The sequence below is a fragment of the Aphelocoma coerulescens genome, chromosome 10, assembly GCF_041296385.1.
Source record: "Aphelocoma coerulescens isolate FSJ_1873_10779 chromosome 10, UR_Acoe_1.0, whole genome shotgun sequence".
Lineage (NCBI taxonomy): Eukaryota > Metazoa > Chordata > Aves > Passeriformes > Corvidae > Aphelocoma > Aphelocoma coerulescens.
Genome location: NC_091024.1, coordinates 21,183,629 through 21,200,599, shown reverse-complemented (window position 1 = coordinate 21,200,599; position 16,971 = coordinate 21,183,629). Strand labels below are relative to the sequence as shown.

Sequence of the window (16,971 nt, the reverse complement as noted above, 5' to 3'; positions counted from 1 at the left end):
TCCCCGCCTCCCCCGCGCCTCCGTCCCCCGCCCGTCCCCCGCAAGCCCCGCGCCCGCTGTCACCGCACCCACGGCAGCGGCCAGCTCGGGGACACACCCACGGCAGCGCCTTCCCACGGGCCGGCGCTCACCTGTTCTGGGGTCGGATGCCCAGCAGGTAACTCCGCCGGTCCGGCCGCGAGGCCCAGGCCGCGCTCTCGGCCTCCTCCGCGCCGTCGATGTGGCTCGTTCCCCGCCCGTAGAGGCCCGCGAGGGCCCGGCGGGTCGAGCCCATGGCCGGAGTGCGGCTGCCCTGCCCCGCGGCCGTCGCTGCCCGCCCTGTCACTCACGGCCGCCGTTTATAGGCGCCCCGCACATGCCGCTGTCAATCGTGACGCAGCGGCCCCTGCCCGGCCTCCCCGGGCCGGCTGCCCGGCCTCCTCCTCCTGCCGCCCTCGCTGCCGGCTCGAGTCCAGCCTTTGAGGAGGAACTGAACTTTTTCCTATACCAACCTCCCAACCGTGGGGCATTTCTCACACCTCAAAGATGTCTCTGGTGACCCACTGCCAGGACCCGACGGTGCAGCGTGAAGTTGTGTCAGGTTTACCTTGGATATGAGGAAAAGGTTCTTCCCCCAGAGAATGGTCGGGCACTGCCCAGGCTCCCCAGGGAATGGTCATGGCACCAAGGCTGCCAGAGCGCCAGGTGAGTTTGGACAATGCTCTCAGGCACAGGGTTGGATTGTTGGGCTGTCCTGTGCAGAACCAGAAGTTGGACTCATTGGTCCTTGTGGGTACCTTCCAGCTGAGGATATTCCATGATTCTGTGATCTCTCAGGATCAGCTACAACATCCCCCGATTCCTTGCAGGCACAAGGCTCCCACCCTGGCTGGCTGCACCACTCAGTGTGGTCATGGCAGTCACATCCTCACATTGGGGTCTCATGACTTGGCAGCCTGTTTTTTATCCCAGAACGCCAAAGAGAAAGTCTGTGATGGTATTTATTCAGTCTCCGTTTAAAAAGACAGCAAAAAAGAGGGATGTAAAAGGTGGATACATGTCACAAACAGTTACTAGCAGTGATTTAATACCAAATGAAAATATAATGAGTAATAAAATTGGATTATTTTCTTGTTCTACCTTTCTCTTGCCTGTCAAGCTGTTGCATCATGAGCTGCAGACATGTCACTGGTGGCACCGCATCCCTCCAGCACTGGAATGATGGATGGAGAAGATTCATCTGAGTGGATGAGCTGCCTGCCCATGGCTGCACAGCAGCGATTGCGGCAGGAGCAGGGAAATGATGGCAAATTGCTCCATTCCAGGAAATACAACGTGATTTGAGCTGATCCTCCCTGGGCAGGAGAGGCAGCAGATGTGGCGGCAAGCAGCAGGGCAGGTGATGGATCAGTTGCTGCAGGACACTCCTGATTCCTTTTCCCCAGCAAACACTGTGATTTGGAAGGTGACTTTGGATAGGGATTGGCACCAGGGTATGCACAGACACACAGAGTGTGTGCATCACCTATACAGGTGACACAACAGTGGCAGATGATCACATTATCAGGCATGTCAGGTGCAGGATTTGTGATACCAGAGAGGATACTTGATCTTGGCAAATGCAAAGGAGATGGACCTCATAAGACATTTGGATGTGGTCCTAGGAAATATGGAGAATGGTGGTCCCAGAGGGCTGAGTGAAGACCTCACCTTCACCAGGCAGTGATATAGGAGATGAAATTGCATAAAACAAATGTAACATGATCCACGGGGCAAACCACAATACTCATTTTCAATAGGCAGCAGTGCACTCTGTGTGAGCTAATGTCACTTAGAAATAATCCATCTCAAACAGAATACAGCAGACCCAAAATACCCAAAGGCAGAACTCAGAGAAGGGCAGCGAGGATGAGCCAAGGTCCAGACTGGCTGCTGCATGAAGGGTACCTGTGAGGACTGGGACTCTTCAGCCTGGAAGAAACTACTGGGGTGCCCATGACTGAGGGATACACAGCTGAGAAGGACAAGGAGAACAAGTCAAATTAGCAGGTAAAATAAGTGAAAGGGAGATGCTTCCTCCCTCCCGTTAGCTTTAGGCTACTCCCACACATGGCTGTGGCTGTTCACTGTCAACAGGGATTAATAAAATCCACAGGACAAATCTGTGGAAAGAAAATCTCCTGAGGTTTATGCAGGATGAAGATATTACCTTCAGTTCAAGAAATGTTTGAGCTGCATAAGAATATTCAGTGTGTGCATGCCCTGATGTCACACCCTTTGCTCTGCTCTGGCTGCTGCCCAAATGTGGGAGGCAGGATGCTGGGCTGGGAGGACCCAAGCTGGCATTCTCCTGCTCCCATCCCTTTCTTGGGAAGGAGAAGGAGGACTTTCAGGTCCCACACCTTCAGGAAACCTGAATTCAAGTCCCAGCCTATGAATTACATATTATTTTACCACGAGCCCAGTCTCCTGGCATATTGATCTGATGGAACAGAGTCCAGACTATCTAAGAAGCGTGTCCAGAACAGGTAGGTTTCTGCTTTGAGCCTGGAACTGTGTCTGTTCAGATTCCCCAATACAGGAAAGACACAAATATGGTGGATCAAGTCCAGTGAAGGCCATCAAAAAGATTGAAGGAGCTCAAACACCTGACATAGGAGAAGAGGATGAGAGAAACTGGGTTTTAGGCTTCAGGGAAAGACCTTGTTTTCTTCACTACCTCACAGGAGGGCACAGACTCAGAGGTGCAGACTGATGGAATGAGAAGAGAAAATGCAAATGGCAAGGAGGAAAGTTCTGATTAGATATTGGGAAAATTACTTGCCCTGTGAAGCGAATCAAGCAGTACCACAGGGACCCAAGAGGTGGGCAATCTCCACTCTGTGAGACAGTTGGCTGTGGATGGGACATGGTGCTGAGCAGCTGATTGACATCCTGCTCAGAGTGGGGGGGTGGACCAGAGACCCCCAGAGCTCCCTTCCCACCCTGCTCATACCATGATTTGGTGCTTCATCCCGTCAGTGGAGAGAAGCCTGGATAGTGAGCGCAGGTTTAGCTCCAATGTGATGAAAAAGAGCCTGCTATGGTGTTTGATCGTCCCTCCCAGATGCAGAGGGGTTATTTTATATTCTTTTTCTGCCCTTGCAAGCTCTGAATGGTTGTTGTGCCCGTCACTTGCTGAGACAGCTTCCTCTCACAGCATCTGCTCCCCCGTCAGTCTGCTCAGAGAGTGACAGTGCCCTCTGCTCCCAGCTCTGGGGGAAACGTGTTCAGCTGCTGGAGCCTGAGCAAGCTGGGCACGAGGCTTCAGTCCTCATTAGCAAAGCTTTCTTCCTCTGCCTGCAAATCCAGCACTGACTCACAGAGTCACAGATGTTTTCTCACTCCTCTCGCACAATTTATCCTTCCCTTTCCCATTCTGCACCCTTAAGTTCCTCCCTTTCTAAAATGACAGGCTTCTTCATGCGCTCTGACAACAAGCTCTCACCTCTGGTTCTTCCCCAAATATCCACAGATGGTGCCAGGGAAGGGCTCTGACAGAGGACGAGCACAATGGACTTTTTGAGGAGGTCTTTGGAGGAGGATTCTCTCTCTCAAACCTGGAGAAACAGTCTACAGGGAACGGAGCAACCTCCAGCTATTTGAAGAGATTCTGCATCAACCAGAAGTGTTATCTTTAGCCATAGGAAAGTGCTGGGCTTTATTTAATGATAATTTTTATTAGCTACCTGTGCTGCATAGATAATAATTGTGCAGCATACGCATGACATGGAGCTGCTGGCACATACTCATTTACAATCATTCATAGATTTTCAACCTGCAAGGGTGTATTTCCAAATGCCTGGCTGGACCCTCGAGAAAATAGGAAAAAGGACGGTCTGTGTGATTTCAGACAGCTGGGGAGATGAGCACAAAGAAAGGTCCCATGCTAAGCATCACCTTTCCTGTATCCATGGAAGGAGAGGATCAGTCCTTTTTGGAGCAGGGGTTGCTCTGGGTCACATTGGATGGACAAGGTGTAGCAGGTTTTCCTGCCTTTGCAGTGTTAAGTGTCCCATTCTGCACAAAGGAAAGGATGTGGAGGGAGAAAATCCTTCCTTGATCCACCAGGTGTGTTTGGTTTGGCTTTTTCCTACCACCTTCTTCCCCAGTGGTTATAAAAGAAAAGCAGCAGGTAGAGGTGCAGCTCTCAGCCTTTCTTAATCCCTCCAACCCTATGGCACAGCTCAGCCCTGCCCTGGGTTCCATAGAGCGTGGATCCATGAGCACTCGGCCACAACTGCTTCTCTCTGCCATCCTGATGCCCCTATTTGTGCCCTTCCATGCTGCCACCTGGGAGAGACATCCCTGATGGCCTTGCTTTTCCTTGGTCAGCCCATAGCCACTGCTACAGCATAGAGAAATTTCAGCAGCAGAGTGAGAGTCTCACAGCCTCCTCTCTAACTGGTCCATCATCCCCCTCATGCTGAAGTCTTGGTCCCCGTCACTCCTGGCACCATGGGAACCTGCTTCCTAGGATTATGAGCATGGGGAGAAGCCAGCCCGATGCGAATTTCTCTGCCCTGGGAATGGGAACCTTGTCACCACACATCCTGAGCCCAGACCTGCTTAATTCCTATGGGCTTTGTGTCATGCTCCCTTCCCAGTCACTTCAAAGTTCTTTGGGAATGACACTCAGTCACTCCCTGGCCACCCTCTGTCCTCTACATTCACCATTTCCAGGTAATTTCGTTGTAGTCCTGCTGCTTCTGGAAGGGTGATGAGTTTTGGGTTAATGAGTCTGACCCTGTAAGTGCAAGCTACGGAACAGCACTGTGGAGTCGTCAGTCTGTCCTTTCTTTCCCAGAAGGGCTTGTGCAACCTCCGGAGGGCTGGCCTGGCACAACTTCCCCTGGGGCCCTCGTGATGCTCGGCCCAGCTGGCAGGGACTTCTTGGAGGAAGCGGGTTCTACGTGCCCACCCGTGGGAGTGCTCCACCATGAACCTTTCGGGCTGTGGTTCCCAGGAGAGAGGTGAGCGTGGCTGTGGAGCCTGGGGGGTGAGAGCGGTGGGCAGAGGGGATGTGGGCAGGGGGCAAGAGTGGCTGTGGGGATGAGAGCAAGGGTGGTCATGGGGACAGGGGCAAGGATGCCCGTGGGGATGAGGCAAGAACACCTGTGGGAACAGGGTGAGGACACCAGTGGGAATATGGGTGAAGACAGCTGTGGGGATGGGGCAGAGGACATTGGTGGGGAGGGAGGTGAGGACACCAGTGGGGATATGGGTAAGTACACCCATAAGCAGGTGGAGGGCAGTGTGGGGAGGAGGAGAGGACACTCACGGTAAGTGGCTGAGGCCACCAGAATGGGGACATGGACACCTGTGGCAAAGGGGCAAGGACTGTTGTGGGGATTGGTTGAGGTCACCAGTGGGGTTGGGGGTGAGGACACTTGTGGGACATGGACCAGTCCAGCTGTAACGGGGGGGTAAGGGGGGCACTGTAGGGAGGAGGGAAGGCCACCCGTGTGAATGAGGGTGAGGTCAGCAGTGGCGGTGGGCATGAGGACACCCCTGGGGAGAGGGAGAGGTCACTCGTCGGAAGGGAGGTGCGGGCGGCCGTGGCACCCGGGCTAGGGACACGTCCTGCAGCGTCCCCGTCGGAGCGGGCCAGACACGCGGAGCCGGTCCGTGCGGGGCCGGGCCATGCGGAGGCGGTCAAGTCCGTGCCGGTCCGGTCCGGTCCGTGCCGGTCCGTTCGGGGCCGGGCCGTGCGGAGGCAGTCAAGTCCGTGCCGGTCCGGTCCGTGCCGGTCCGTGCCGGTCCGTTCGGGGCCCGGCCGTGCGGAGGCAGTCAAGTCCGTGCCGGTCCGGTCCGTTCGGGGCCGGGCCGTGCGGGGCCGGGCCGTGCGGAGGCAGTCAAGTCCGTGCCGGTCCGGTCCGTTCGGGGCCGGGCCGTGCGGGGCCGGGCCGTGCGGAGGCAGTCAAGTCCGTGCCGGTCCGGTCCGGTCCGTGCCGGTCCGTTCGGGGCCCGGCCGTGCGGAGGCAGTCAAGTCCGTGCCGGTCCGGTCCGGTCCGTGCCGGTCCGTTCGGGGCCGGGCCGTTCGGGGCCGGGCCGTGCGGGGCCGCCGCAGCCCCGGCGCGTGGCGGCGCCGCCCCCGGTGCCGGCGGGCGCGGGGCGGGCCGGGAGCGCGGAAGTGCCGGGGCCGCAGGGCCGGCGGCAGCCGAGTGCGGGCCCCGGCCCGGCGCCGCAGCCCCCAGCCCGCCATGGGCCGCCGCGCCGGGTGAGCGGACCCTCGGCCGAGCCCGACCCGCCCCAGCGCCGCCGTCCGTCGCCGCAGGTGCCGCCGCCGCGTCCCGGGGAGAGGAGCTGCCGCGGGCCCGGCCGGCGGCCGCCCAGGCCGGCGAGGAGCCGCCGGAGAAGCGATGCAGGAAGGTGAGTGGTCACGGGGCAGTGGGTAGAGTGACTGTGCCACCCCCCGGGCACTTGCGAGAGTACCCAGAGGAGCCCCATGTCATCCATCCACCCACCCATCCTTCCATCCACCCATCCTCTTGTCCATCCATGAACACATCCATCCATCCATCCATCCATCCATCCATCCATCCATCCATCCATCCATCCATCCATCCATCCATCCATCCATCCATCCATCCTTCTCTCCAGTCTCTGGGCACAGGAGCATCCCTGTTCTTCCAATCTTTCCTACCTGCTGGGATGAATATCCCTCTTGAAGCCCCCCATGCCTAGCCACTGGGTGAGAGTGAGATGCTGGGCTGTGACTGCAGTGTTGTTCCCAGCTCCACATGCTGTTTCTCCACAGCCATTGCCATAACTGAGCAGCCGGTCTCCGTCTCTGTCCCGGTGGGATACTCCTTCATGCTGCGGTGCCGAGCGCAGGGACACACCTCACTGCAGTACCAGTGGTTTTGTCAGTACCAGGTAAGGATGGGGTGGCCCTGGGTATGGCATCAGGCTGGGTCCTTGCACACAGTGGGGGAGCTGAAGAAGGGGAGGAAACCAGGGATTTCTACTTTTGCTGCTCTTACAAGGGGCTTCCTAGTGCCTTCTACTGCCAGCAGCGTGGAAGGAATTGCTGCCCACTGCCTGTGTTTTCCCTTTAGTCTGACTGCCGCCCGATTCCTGGAGCGACCAACCAAGACTTGCCCATCATTGCAGAGCAGACCCAGCTCTACACCTGCAGGATCAATGATCTCCACAGAAATGCCGTCTTCTCCGACTGGGTGAAGGTGGAAGTCCATCAGTGTGTTGCCAGAGGTACAAGCCTGTCTTTTACCTTCTTGATGTATTATGGAATTACAGAATGGTTCGGGTTGGAAGGGACCTTCAAGCTCATCTTGTACCACTCCTTGCTGTGGGCAGGGACACCTTTCTGTCTCGGTTCAAAACAAGTTTAGGGGGAAACACTCTGGAAGGAACGTCTCCTCCCCAGAAGACAGGTTTCAGCACTCCCCCCCACCAATATGAAAGGAATTTCGTGGATGAAAGTGAAAAAAAACCTATTTATTTAACAAGCAGAGTACCAGCAAGGCACAGGAAGCAAATGACTAATGTTAGAAAATAAACCTCCTCGATGCGGAGAAAGCTGGCGGATTCAGAGTTCTTTTCTGTAGCTGGCTCAGCCCCTCCCGATGTCCAAGGCTGAGATGTGGCATCCCCACAGCCTCCCTGCTGGTCCACGGGGTCTGATGATCACCACGGGGTTCTCAGATCACAGCTAGGCAGAAGAGTTCCAGAAGAAGAGGAAGAAGAAGAAGTTACCGGAGGATTTCAATATGCTAATATGGGAAAATTTCTTGCCTCAGCTAAGAGGCTGGCTAAAAGCAGGAAGATGCTCCCCCGGCTCTGCAGCGGTGGTCCTTGAACACCAACCACACTGAGGAATTCACCTGGCTTCTCTCCCCCCTCTTCTGGACCCAGCTTAAAGCTATGGGACCCATTTCTGGGCATAAAGCAGACAGTAGGGAAATACAGTAGTATCATAAAATCACCCCAAGACACTTTCACTAGAGCAGGTTGCTCCAAGCCCCGTCCACCTGCACCTGCACCTCATGCTTGCCATGGGTTTCCCAGAGTTATTCTGGGTATTGAGACTGGAAGAACCCATCTGGCTACTTCAAAGCTGACCCAAAATAACTTGGGGCGTGGTTGACCTTAGAATGTTGACTGCACCCTTGGAAGGAAAGGGCGAGGATCAGGTTTGGGAAGCCAGAGGCAGGGCTTTGGTGTGGCATTTACTATCACAGGCGTTGCTCTCAAGGGTTCCCTGCTCCCCAGGGAGAAAGGTGATGGTCGAAAATGGCCGTTGTTTGCTGTCCTTGTGGAAGGAGGACCAATTCTGTGTTGCTGCCTTGCAGGTCTGCCCCCTCGGCTGTGGCGAGGAGAACCAGTCATTGTCCTCAACCCCAGCGAGCAGCGGGTGGAGGTGGGGCAGCCGCTGCAGCTGCAGTGTGCTGCCATGGGGGTCCCAGCCCCCAGCTACCAGTGGTACCACAATGGGAACCTGCTGGAGCAGCAGAAGAGAAAAAAACTCTGGGTAAGGTTTTCTGGGGATAGTTCAGAAGCTTTTGCTGCTGAGGTGGGTAATGGGAGAAGCTGATTGCAGGGTTGTGAGAAAGCCCTCCACGTATCACCCCACTGCTTTGATAGCCAGCTGGATGGCTCTGTGTGAAGGGGGAATATGTTTTACGGACTCCTTTCAAAGTTGTGGATATTCCTCTAAGAGGTAACCAATCCACAGATGCGGCAAGGGCTCTCAGCACATCTCTTGTGCCCTTTTACAGCAGAGACATGAGAACAGTTATTGCCTGTGCATGCAGGGGAGTGCGGATTGATGGAGCTGCGGGAATGCTGTGTGCCTGCTGGAGACCTGGAAGGAAATGTGGTTTGCCCTGACAGAAAAGAGTCAGGGAGGCAGTGGAAGGGCTCGCTTTGTTTTGTGTCGCTGGCTGAGTGTAAATCAGTGCTGTCTTCTTGAATCAAGAAAGGAGATTTCCTTCCAGGGCATTACGTGAAGGGCACAAGGACAAGACATCCAGTCTCTTCTCAGTAGTGGTCAATGGTATTACAGATGGCCTTTAATGGTATTACGTGGTGGCCTTAGCTTGCACTTCTGATGGGAAAGCTCAGTCTGGGCACTAAGAAGAGGTTGTTTTCAGAGGTGGATGGTGCTGTGCTGGAGCCAGAAAGGCAGCAAGGTGTCTGTCCTTGGAGGTGTTCAGGGCTTGCATAGACAGAGCTATGGCCACCGTGACTCAGTGGTGGCTTTAGTCCCTCTCTGAGCAGGATCCTGGGCTGGAGAACCAGAGTCCTCGCCAGCTAGTACTGCTCTGGTTCTTGTCCCCATCCTGATTCTTTGTGAGGCAAAGTCTCTGTGAACAACAGGAAAAATACTTCTTATTCCATGAACATGAGTGCCTTCAGCAGATCCTGGCAGGGAGCTTCAGACTTTCACCATAAATAATGTGATTTAACTTTTGGTCTGCCTAGATCACCCATACCAAGGTCAGTGACTCCGGCACGTACCTCTGCTGTGCCTCTAACAGTCACGGAGAGCACTGGACCAACGCCGTGGACGTTCACATCGGTGAGCAGAACCAGCCCACGTTGCTTTGCTGCACATCACCTGGTGTGAGACATAATTACAGGGGACAGAGGAATTTGGTGCTCTCTGGAGGTGCTGAGCTGGTGAACAAGGACTGTGATAAATAGGATTCCTTGATACTGGGGCTCTGAGGGAGTAAAAGGAGCAGTGGCTGGAAAACCCCCTAAATGCAGGGATGTGCTGTGTGACAGGTGGGATGCTGCTGGGCCCTGCAGTGTGTCAGACACCTGCTGTGTAAGGACAGGCTCAGTGCTCTCAGCTGCTCCCTGCCCTTCTCTTGCCATGCCAACGTGCTGCTTTCACAGCTCCAGGCCAAATCACGGCAGGCTCCTGTGGCCAGACCCATTTCCAGTCTCACTGAGATGAAGGGATGTGCTCAGACAGGGAGCTGGAGAGGATGGTGTTTATTTGGGAAGGTTCAGGCCCCTCGGGCTGGCAGCTCAGGGCTGATGCTGTGTGAGTGATGGATCCCAGGGAGAGGATGAGTCCCCAGACTCCCAGGCATGTTCCACCTCTGGCTGCTTTGACCCTCTGCCTTTACCCTATGTGAGGCAGGAATAGCATGGGCTGGCTTTGCTGGCTCTTTACTCCATCTAGAGATTTTTCTATGCCATAAGCTTCTTATCCTGCCTTTTAGGCTGGCTTTAAAATTTCTCCAAAGTGCAAAATTGATCTTGTGTAGCCAGAGAGCACTCTGCCTGCCTCCTCATAGCTGGCAAAACACATCCTAGGGGGATGGACAGTGAGATTTGGACACCAGATTGGGTTGGGTTCAATGTGTTACTGCTGGGGAGCTTTAACATGCAACAGGTGCCTCTGTCAGAGGCAGAAAAGGATGAGTGGTTTTGTTCTGAAGCTTTTCAGGCATCTCTGGTGCATCAGCAACACTGGTTCAGGGGTCAAGGACCCATGAGATTTATGCAATTTATCCCTAATTTTTTCTTTTAGAGCATGTAGGGTTCTGGAATTTTCTCCTGGGCTGGATTTTTAAATTTGTTTCTAATTTAAATAGGAAAAGCTGGAACTGTTAGGGTAATGATGATTTTAAGAGGCTAGAAGTGCTCAGGTAGGAGAGCTTGTGGACCAAAATGAGTAACATTTGGGGCAGCTTTTCTGAGCCAGGAGTGCTAAAACAACAGGGAAAGGCAGAGCAGGGAGATGAAAAACTCTGGGAATATTATTGCAATAAAAGCAAACAGGCAAACTTTCTCTGTTCTGGACATTTCTGGGGAGAAACTCTCCGTTTTGGAGCTTTTATTGAGTCATTGTGTTTCCTTTGCTTTTGCTGCAGCAGGGTAGCAGGTGAGTCACAACAGGTACGAGCTTCTCCATGTTGACCCTCCTATCCTGGTCTGCCACTTCTCCAGGCTTTGCATCCCAGCTGCTCAGGATGTCATAAATCTGGCTGGATTTCATAAATCCTCCTGACATCAGACCAGTGTCTTTAAAGTTAGCAGTCAGGCTATGAAGGAGTTGCCTGAGGAGCATTGCTTGTGCAGATCCTCTGTGTGTTTGATCCAGCTGTGCATTGTTGGGGATATTGGAGCAGGATTCAGACCTGGCACTGGGTGCTGGGCCCAGGCTTATCATTTCCCTCTTTCTTTTCCAGGTACATGTGGCTCTGGAAAGTTTTTTGGTGAGTACTTTCATCTTTTCTTCCTGAGCAATTTTTCCTTTAATTAAAAGCCAGGCTCCAGGGTGGATGGGAGGACAAGGAATGGGAGTGCTTTTTCTGCAGAGACTGCTTCAAGCCTTTATGCCCATATTGCCACAGGCTCTGCACTCTTGGATTAGAGCTGCACAGCATAAAATGAGTCCCATCCCCTGCCAAGCCCTGATCTTTCTCAGCAAGTGGAGTAAGATTATTTGTAATGAGTAACTGAGTCCTAAACTCTGTGCCTGCCAAATGATTTTAAGTGTTGTTCACATGACAACTTATCCCTACTTGAAATACCTCCTCAGAGCAGGGCAAAGTTCCTTGCTCCCACCACTACTGAGCGACATAAAACCCATTTTTTTACAGTGGGAGGTGGGGATAAAATCAAAGCAGGAGCCATGGGTTTCTCTCCTTCAGCCCTGTGAGGGAGAGGACCCCTCAGCCTGGCTCAGCAAACCCCTCTCCCATGCACCACTGACACGCCAGACCTGTGGCCATGGTAGGGCAGGTAGAGCAGAACCTCTGCATTCCTGGGATTTTGGTTGTCAAGTGAAAACTTTTCAAGCCTTTCTGTCAAAATGATTGTTTGTGTATTTTGTTGAAGTATTCAGAAAGCCAAGGGCTTTCTGGAGGGTGCTCCAGGCTTGCAGCAGCCTAGGGTCTATCCTTGCTGCCTAACTCTTTCCTTAGATTGCCCATATCCTCACTCCAACAGGAGGAGGTGAGGTGATCTTGCCTCCTGCTGAGCATTTATGGCTTTTTCACTTGGTGTTTGTTTTAGCTACAGGCAAAATAGCACTTTTAGTGGGCAACAACCGCTACCAGCATCACCCCAACCTCATGGCTCCTGTGAGGGATGTGTTTGAGCTGAGTCGTCTCCTGGAGCATCTGGGCTTCCAGGTTGTCTCCCTGCTGGATCTGAACAAGGCTGAGATGGTGGCAGCAGTCAGTCGGTTCCTGCAGCTCCTGGGGAAGGGAGTCTATGGTAAGGCAAAGCCAGCTCAGCCACCTGCCCATGCTGAGTAGAGATTAGGCAATTTTCTGAACAGTTATTGAATTAGAAGAGAAGAAATTGAGCTTTGCTATCTCAAGGGAGACCTGCATCAGTACCAGGCTTGGCAGGAGCCCCTGGATAAGTGTAGTTCAGTTTTGGCCAGGTTATAGTCAGGCAAAGTGGATGTTTCTCCAACACGTGGCTCACCTCCAATCCCAACAGTGTGGGATCAAACTGAGTTTTTGGGGAGCCAGTGCTTCTGACAGTGAATGGGAAAGGGGGCTTTGATTTTTCCTTGGATGAAAGAATTGAGGAGACTGACTGATTGTCCTCCCCCGTCATGTGTGAGGAAGGGAGCTCCTTTTGAGCCCTGACTGCTGAATCTGGTCATGATTTTCTTAGTTCTCTTTCCTGAAGGTCTAATTTGGGCCCTTGACAACCCTTTGGCAGAAGAGCATTTCCATCTGCAGGTGGCTTTGAGGTTGGGCTTCAAGCTTATTGCACACTGCTCAGTGGGAAGCGTTCCTCAGCCACAAACCCAACCAGCAGATTTGTGGGTCTTAAAGTAGATGTTCAGATTTGGTGGTGCAGGTAGCATCTTTGGGGTCCCTGAGATTCTCCCAGCATGACAGATACCCTGAAAACACCTTGCAGGTGTTTTTTTTTTTGCTTCCAAACCTCAGTGTGGGGCTTACCTGCCAGCTGTGTGGCACCCAGACAGTGAAAGTCATCATGGGCTGATTCCAGGCTGGCACTCAGTGTGAGGTTTGGAGGTTGTGCAATGGATGGGGACCTGGCCATGAGGGAGATGCTGCACAGCCACCTTGTTCTGGGAAGCACTGACTGGAGGGGGAGGCTGAGCTGGTGGGAAGGGCTGTGTGCAGTCCTGGTGCTCCAGCTGAGCGCATCACCTATGACAGTGTATTCCCATGACTTCACTTGCAGCTTCCTTTTGTTGTTGCTCTCTGAAATCCCCTTGTATCCCAGACTTTACCTCCTCTCCCAGGCCAGAGTCATCCCAGCTGCCATTCCTACCCTCTGTCTGTGGCATGTGAGGACCAAATGGCATTTTATCCATGGCCCTTCCTAAGCACTGGAGAGAAAAAATGCTTGGAAACAGCAAACTGTTCATAGTGTCATTCCTTATTTGAACTTTTAGAGCTTTTCTGCATTCGTGGCCTCTGATCCTTCCTAGCAAAACTGATTTTGTGCACTGTCAGGAAAAACCCTAACAGCTGAGTTGAGTGTTGAGTGTTTGTGAGGCAGCGCCTGCTTAGGTTGAGGTTTTCTTAACAGCTCTCCAGGCTGAGTGGTGTGCTGTTCTTTGGAGGCACTGAACCCCAGTGTGAGCTGGGTCCAGCAGTGATTGAGGTCAGGATTCTTGCCACATTGGCTGGAATCCTAATTTAATGGTGGGACATTGGGTCAGGCTGCCTGCTGAGTGCCCCAGTTGTGGTGAGACAGCAGCTCCAGGAACAACCCAGGCAGCCTGTTAAAGACTCCAGAGGTGCCTGTGACAGCCAGTCCTGTACATCTATGTGTGTGTTGGACACGCTCCTGCAGCATCCCAGTGTTCTTGAGGAACCTGGAGGTGCCACCTCCTGTGTAGCAACCACCAGAGCTGAAGTCAGGAGAGCTTTGTGTAGACATACAGAGGGAGGAGAGGGCTGACTGGTGAACATGAACCTCCGTGGGTTGGTGCTCATTGCCCCTTGTTGTATGGTCTGTGCCGAAGAGGGCAGTTGGGCTTTGTGGTCTCTGTAACTGTCCCTCCAGGAACTGTGGGCTTTTGTGAGACTTTCTTCCACTTCCACATCTCCCAACCACCCCAGCACAGCTCCTTCTCCCTCTCCTCCCAGGCCTGGATCCTGAAGTGTTCAAAAAACAAGTGGATGTGGCACTGCATGATATGGTGAGGTTCAGTCCAAGGTTGGACTTGATGATCTTGGAGGTCTTTTCCAACCCTAATGATTTTATGATCCAAAGGTTTCTCCAATTCACTGTATGGAGGTGGTGGATTATCGGGCTGCTTTTCCTCCTAATCTCATCTCAGAAAAGCTGCAGAGGATTTTTGAAGGCCCCAAACATCCCTCAGGCAAATAGGGAATCCCCGTGGATGTTATTTCGAGCATCCTAAAAAGTCCCAAATCAAAAAAATTACATTGGAAATGCAATGAGAGCAGAAAGTTGTGAGTGGAATACTAGGAAAATGGAGTCCTGCCTTTATAAAGCCTCATGCTGCATTGTAAGCAGTGCCTGGAGCTTCCCCTTTTTAATTTGGTACTCGGAAGTTTGTCTGTGATGGGCAGTTCTGACTCATACGATGTGGAAAGAACTCAGAATTAAACAGCCCTTTCCTTCTCTGGGCAAATTGTTGACTTTCCTGCTCAGGAGGAGAGATTTAGTCCAGAAGAGGCTGGAGAAGTTGCTCAGGTGATGTGAAACCCACCCTTTTTGATTTGAACATGAGTCTTTGTGGTTTATATAGCATGGGGAGCACTTGATGGTACATTCAGGTGCTCAACAAGACCTCAAAAGTTAGAAGATTTAAGGATTGAATCATTCTTTGTGGGCTTTCCTGTTATATTTCATTTTTTTCCAAACCTCAGTGATGCTGCCTGGTAACAGATGTCATCACTTCCCTTGTGTGTACAGGCAGAGGGACGAAAGCCACCAGTGCTCAAAGGCTCAAGGGGCCCAACCTGCATCTGATTTTTCTAGAAGGCTTCCTTTTTTATTCTCTTTTCTAGTCTCAGGGGAGGGTATTGTGGGTTGGATTTGCAAGTTATGAAAGTTTAAAGCTTCTGCAAATCAGATCCTACTGTCTCTGGCTGGCAATCCACAAGAAGAGGAACCCAAATCTCATGGGCACCTGTGAAAATGGCCGTTTGAGAAACTTTCCATTGTGCCCTGAGAATAGAAACCAAAGGTGACTCAAGGCCTTTTTGACTATGAGATCATGTTTTCCATCCTCCACACGATGAGATCATGCTTTCAGCCCTTCAGCTCCTGCCCCTGTTACTGCATCCTTGCAAAATCAGACCAAAGTGAGCGTCCTCCCAAGTCCAGGGGCAGGAACAGTGGAGGGAAAATAGAGGAGAGGTTACTCACTGAAGTGTGGGCTTTGGCAGCGAATCTGAGTGAAGAATTTCTCCTGTTGTTGCTTCTTAGCTGCTTTTTCCGATTTCTGACCTCTCACTCTTCACTGTCCTTTGGTTGCAGTAACACAGCTCTCTGTGTCACCTCACAGAGCTATTTTCAACTCTTTTCAACCCATTTCAGCTCTCCAAGTTGGCTTTCACCAACCAGCATCCCCCAAGCAGTGTCACTGGTGCTGGGGAGGGGCAGCCAGCCACTGTGCAGCTTCCTTTTGGGAAGCTCCAGCCTTCTTGGGGATCCCTGTGCCAGCCCTGCACTGAACACAGGGCTTGGAGAGGAGCCCCAGCTTAGGCTGTTCCAAGCTCCCCAGTGCTGGCTTCCCACCTGGATGGCCCTGTGTTGCCATCTCTTGGGAAGGCAGAAACCATTAATAAGTTTCATGTGCTTAAGTGTAAAATCCAAAATTCTTGTTGAGTCTTGGGCTTCCCACCAGCATCTGCATGAGTCTGACTCCTCCCCTGCCTAACAGGGCTGGTGCCTGGTTTGAGGTTGTTGGAGCACATGATCCTTGTGTTCTGGACATCTGAAGAACTCACTTCTCTCTATGTCTAATTTTTCACCAGCTTACAGGTGTGTGAAAACAGGCAGACCCTTGAAATCAAGAATGTTTCCCATCACCTAAGTTGGTGCTGATCACCTAAGAAGAGTTGTTAGTCTCTTCTCCCAAACTAGGAAACTGAGGAGCTTCTCATTTAAATGGCTGTTAATGTATTTTCCATCCTGGTAAAATCCTTTTCTGTTGCCTTATTCCTTCAAAGAGCTGAGGAGCTCTTGTACAAGACATTGTACAAAGGTGAAATTCAGCCTGGCAGGTGCTGAGCCTGGGTGTTGTAGCAGAGAGGTTTTGGAAACATGTAAACTCAGGGATTTCAGGAGACAAGCAGTGCAGGAACCCACAAGTACAGGAGAGCCTCTTGGGGCTGCTTCCAACTCTAATTAAGGGAATAGTTGGGAAAAAGTTGAAACTGTGAGGTCAGTGTAGCTCCAGTTCCATAGGTGCTACTGGTCTAGGTCTGCCCTGCACCAGTATTCCTTCAGGACATGAGGTGGGACATGGCCATGGGGAGCTGGTTACAGACCTGCAGGTTGGCATCCTGAGTCATCCTCTCCTCTCCCTCTTCACAGCTATATTCTACTATGCTGGGCACGGGTACGAACATCTGGGGAGGAACTACATGGTCCCTGTTGATGCTCCACAACCCTATGCCCCTGAGAACTGCATCAGTGTGCAGAGGATCCTCCAGAAAATGCAGCAGCAGAAGACGGCCCTGAACATCATCCTGCTGGACACCTGCAGGAAGTGGTAGGGTCCTCTTCCCCCTTCCCTGCCCGGGCTGGGCGTTCCAAGGGCTGGAGGAGGGTGGCCATCCTCACCTGTGGGTTTTGGCAGCCCCCGTGATTGCCACATCCCCCATAGTGCTGCTGAGCCTCTGTCAGATGTTATTGATCTGTGCCATAAAATCAACCACACTGTCAGGTCCTGCAGGGTGTCCTTGGGGATGGCTCAGTGTCGCGGTGTCCGGCTTGGCGCTGCCGGAGCGCGAGGTGCCACAGCTTCCTAAAAGCATCTCCAGGGCAAAG

The 16,971-nt window shown here is 52.8% G+C and overlaps 2 protein-coding genes across 6 annotated transcripts in view; one reads left to right on the top strand and one right to left on the bottom strand.

The window, feature by feature from the left end:
- Positions 1–330, bottom strand: part of ALPK3 (alpha kinase 3) — a 33,328-nt gene extending 32,998 nt beyond the window's left edge. For 2 of the 3 annotated variants that reach the window (XM_069025551.1, XM_069025552.1), the window contains exon 1: positions 132–330. In XM_069025551.1, coding sequence (XP_068881652.1) covers positions 132–274 — 143 coding nt within the window. In that variant the 5' untranslated portion in view covers positions 275–330. The remainder of the gene's footprint in view (positions 1–131) is intronic. The other variant, XM_069025553.1, reaches the window with a different exon arrangement.
- Positions 331–1,649: 1,319 nt separating this feature from the next.
- Positions 1,650–16,971, top strand: part of LOC138116342 (mucosa-associated lymphoid tissue lymphoma translocation protein 1-like) — a 30,456-nt gene continuing 15,134 nt past the window's right edge. For 2 of the 3 annotated variants that reach the window (XR_011154111.1, XM_069025556.1), the window contains exons 1-10: positions 2,454–2,507; positions 4,826–4,991; positions 6,296–6,390; positions 6,779–6,897; positions 7,080–7,233; positions 8,334–8,512; positions 9,466–9,562; positions 11,190–11,216; positions 12,019–12,222; positions 16,516–16,693. Coding sequence is in view for 2 of the 3 variants with exons in the window: in XM_069025556.1 (XP_068881657.1) it covers positions 2,465–2,507; positions 4,826–4,991; positions 6,296–6,390; positions 6,779–6,897; positions 7,080–7,233; positions 8,334–8,512; positions 9,466–9,562; positions 11,190–11,216; positions 12,019–12,222; positions 16,516–16,693 (1,262 nt within the window). In the remaining variant the exon portion in view is untranslated. Of the gene's footprint in view, positions 2,029–2,453; positions 2,508–4,825; positions 4,992–6,295; positions 6,391–6,778; positions 6,898–7,079; positions 7,234–8,333; positions 8,513–9,465; positions 9,563–11,189; positions 11,217–12,018; positions 12,223–16,515; positions 16,694–16,971 lie in introns of those variants that run through there. The other variant, XM_069025557.1, reaches the window with a different exon arrangement.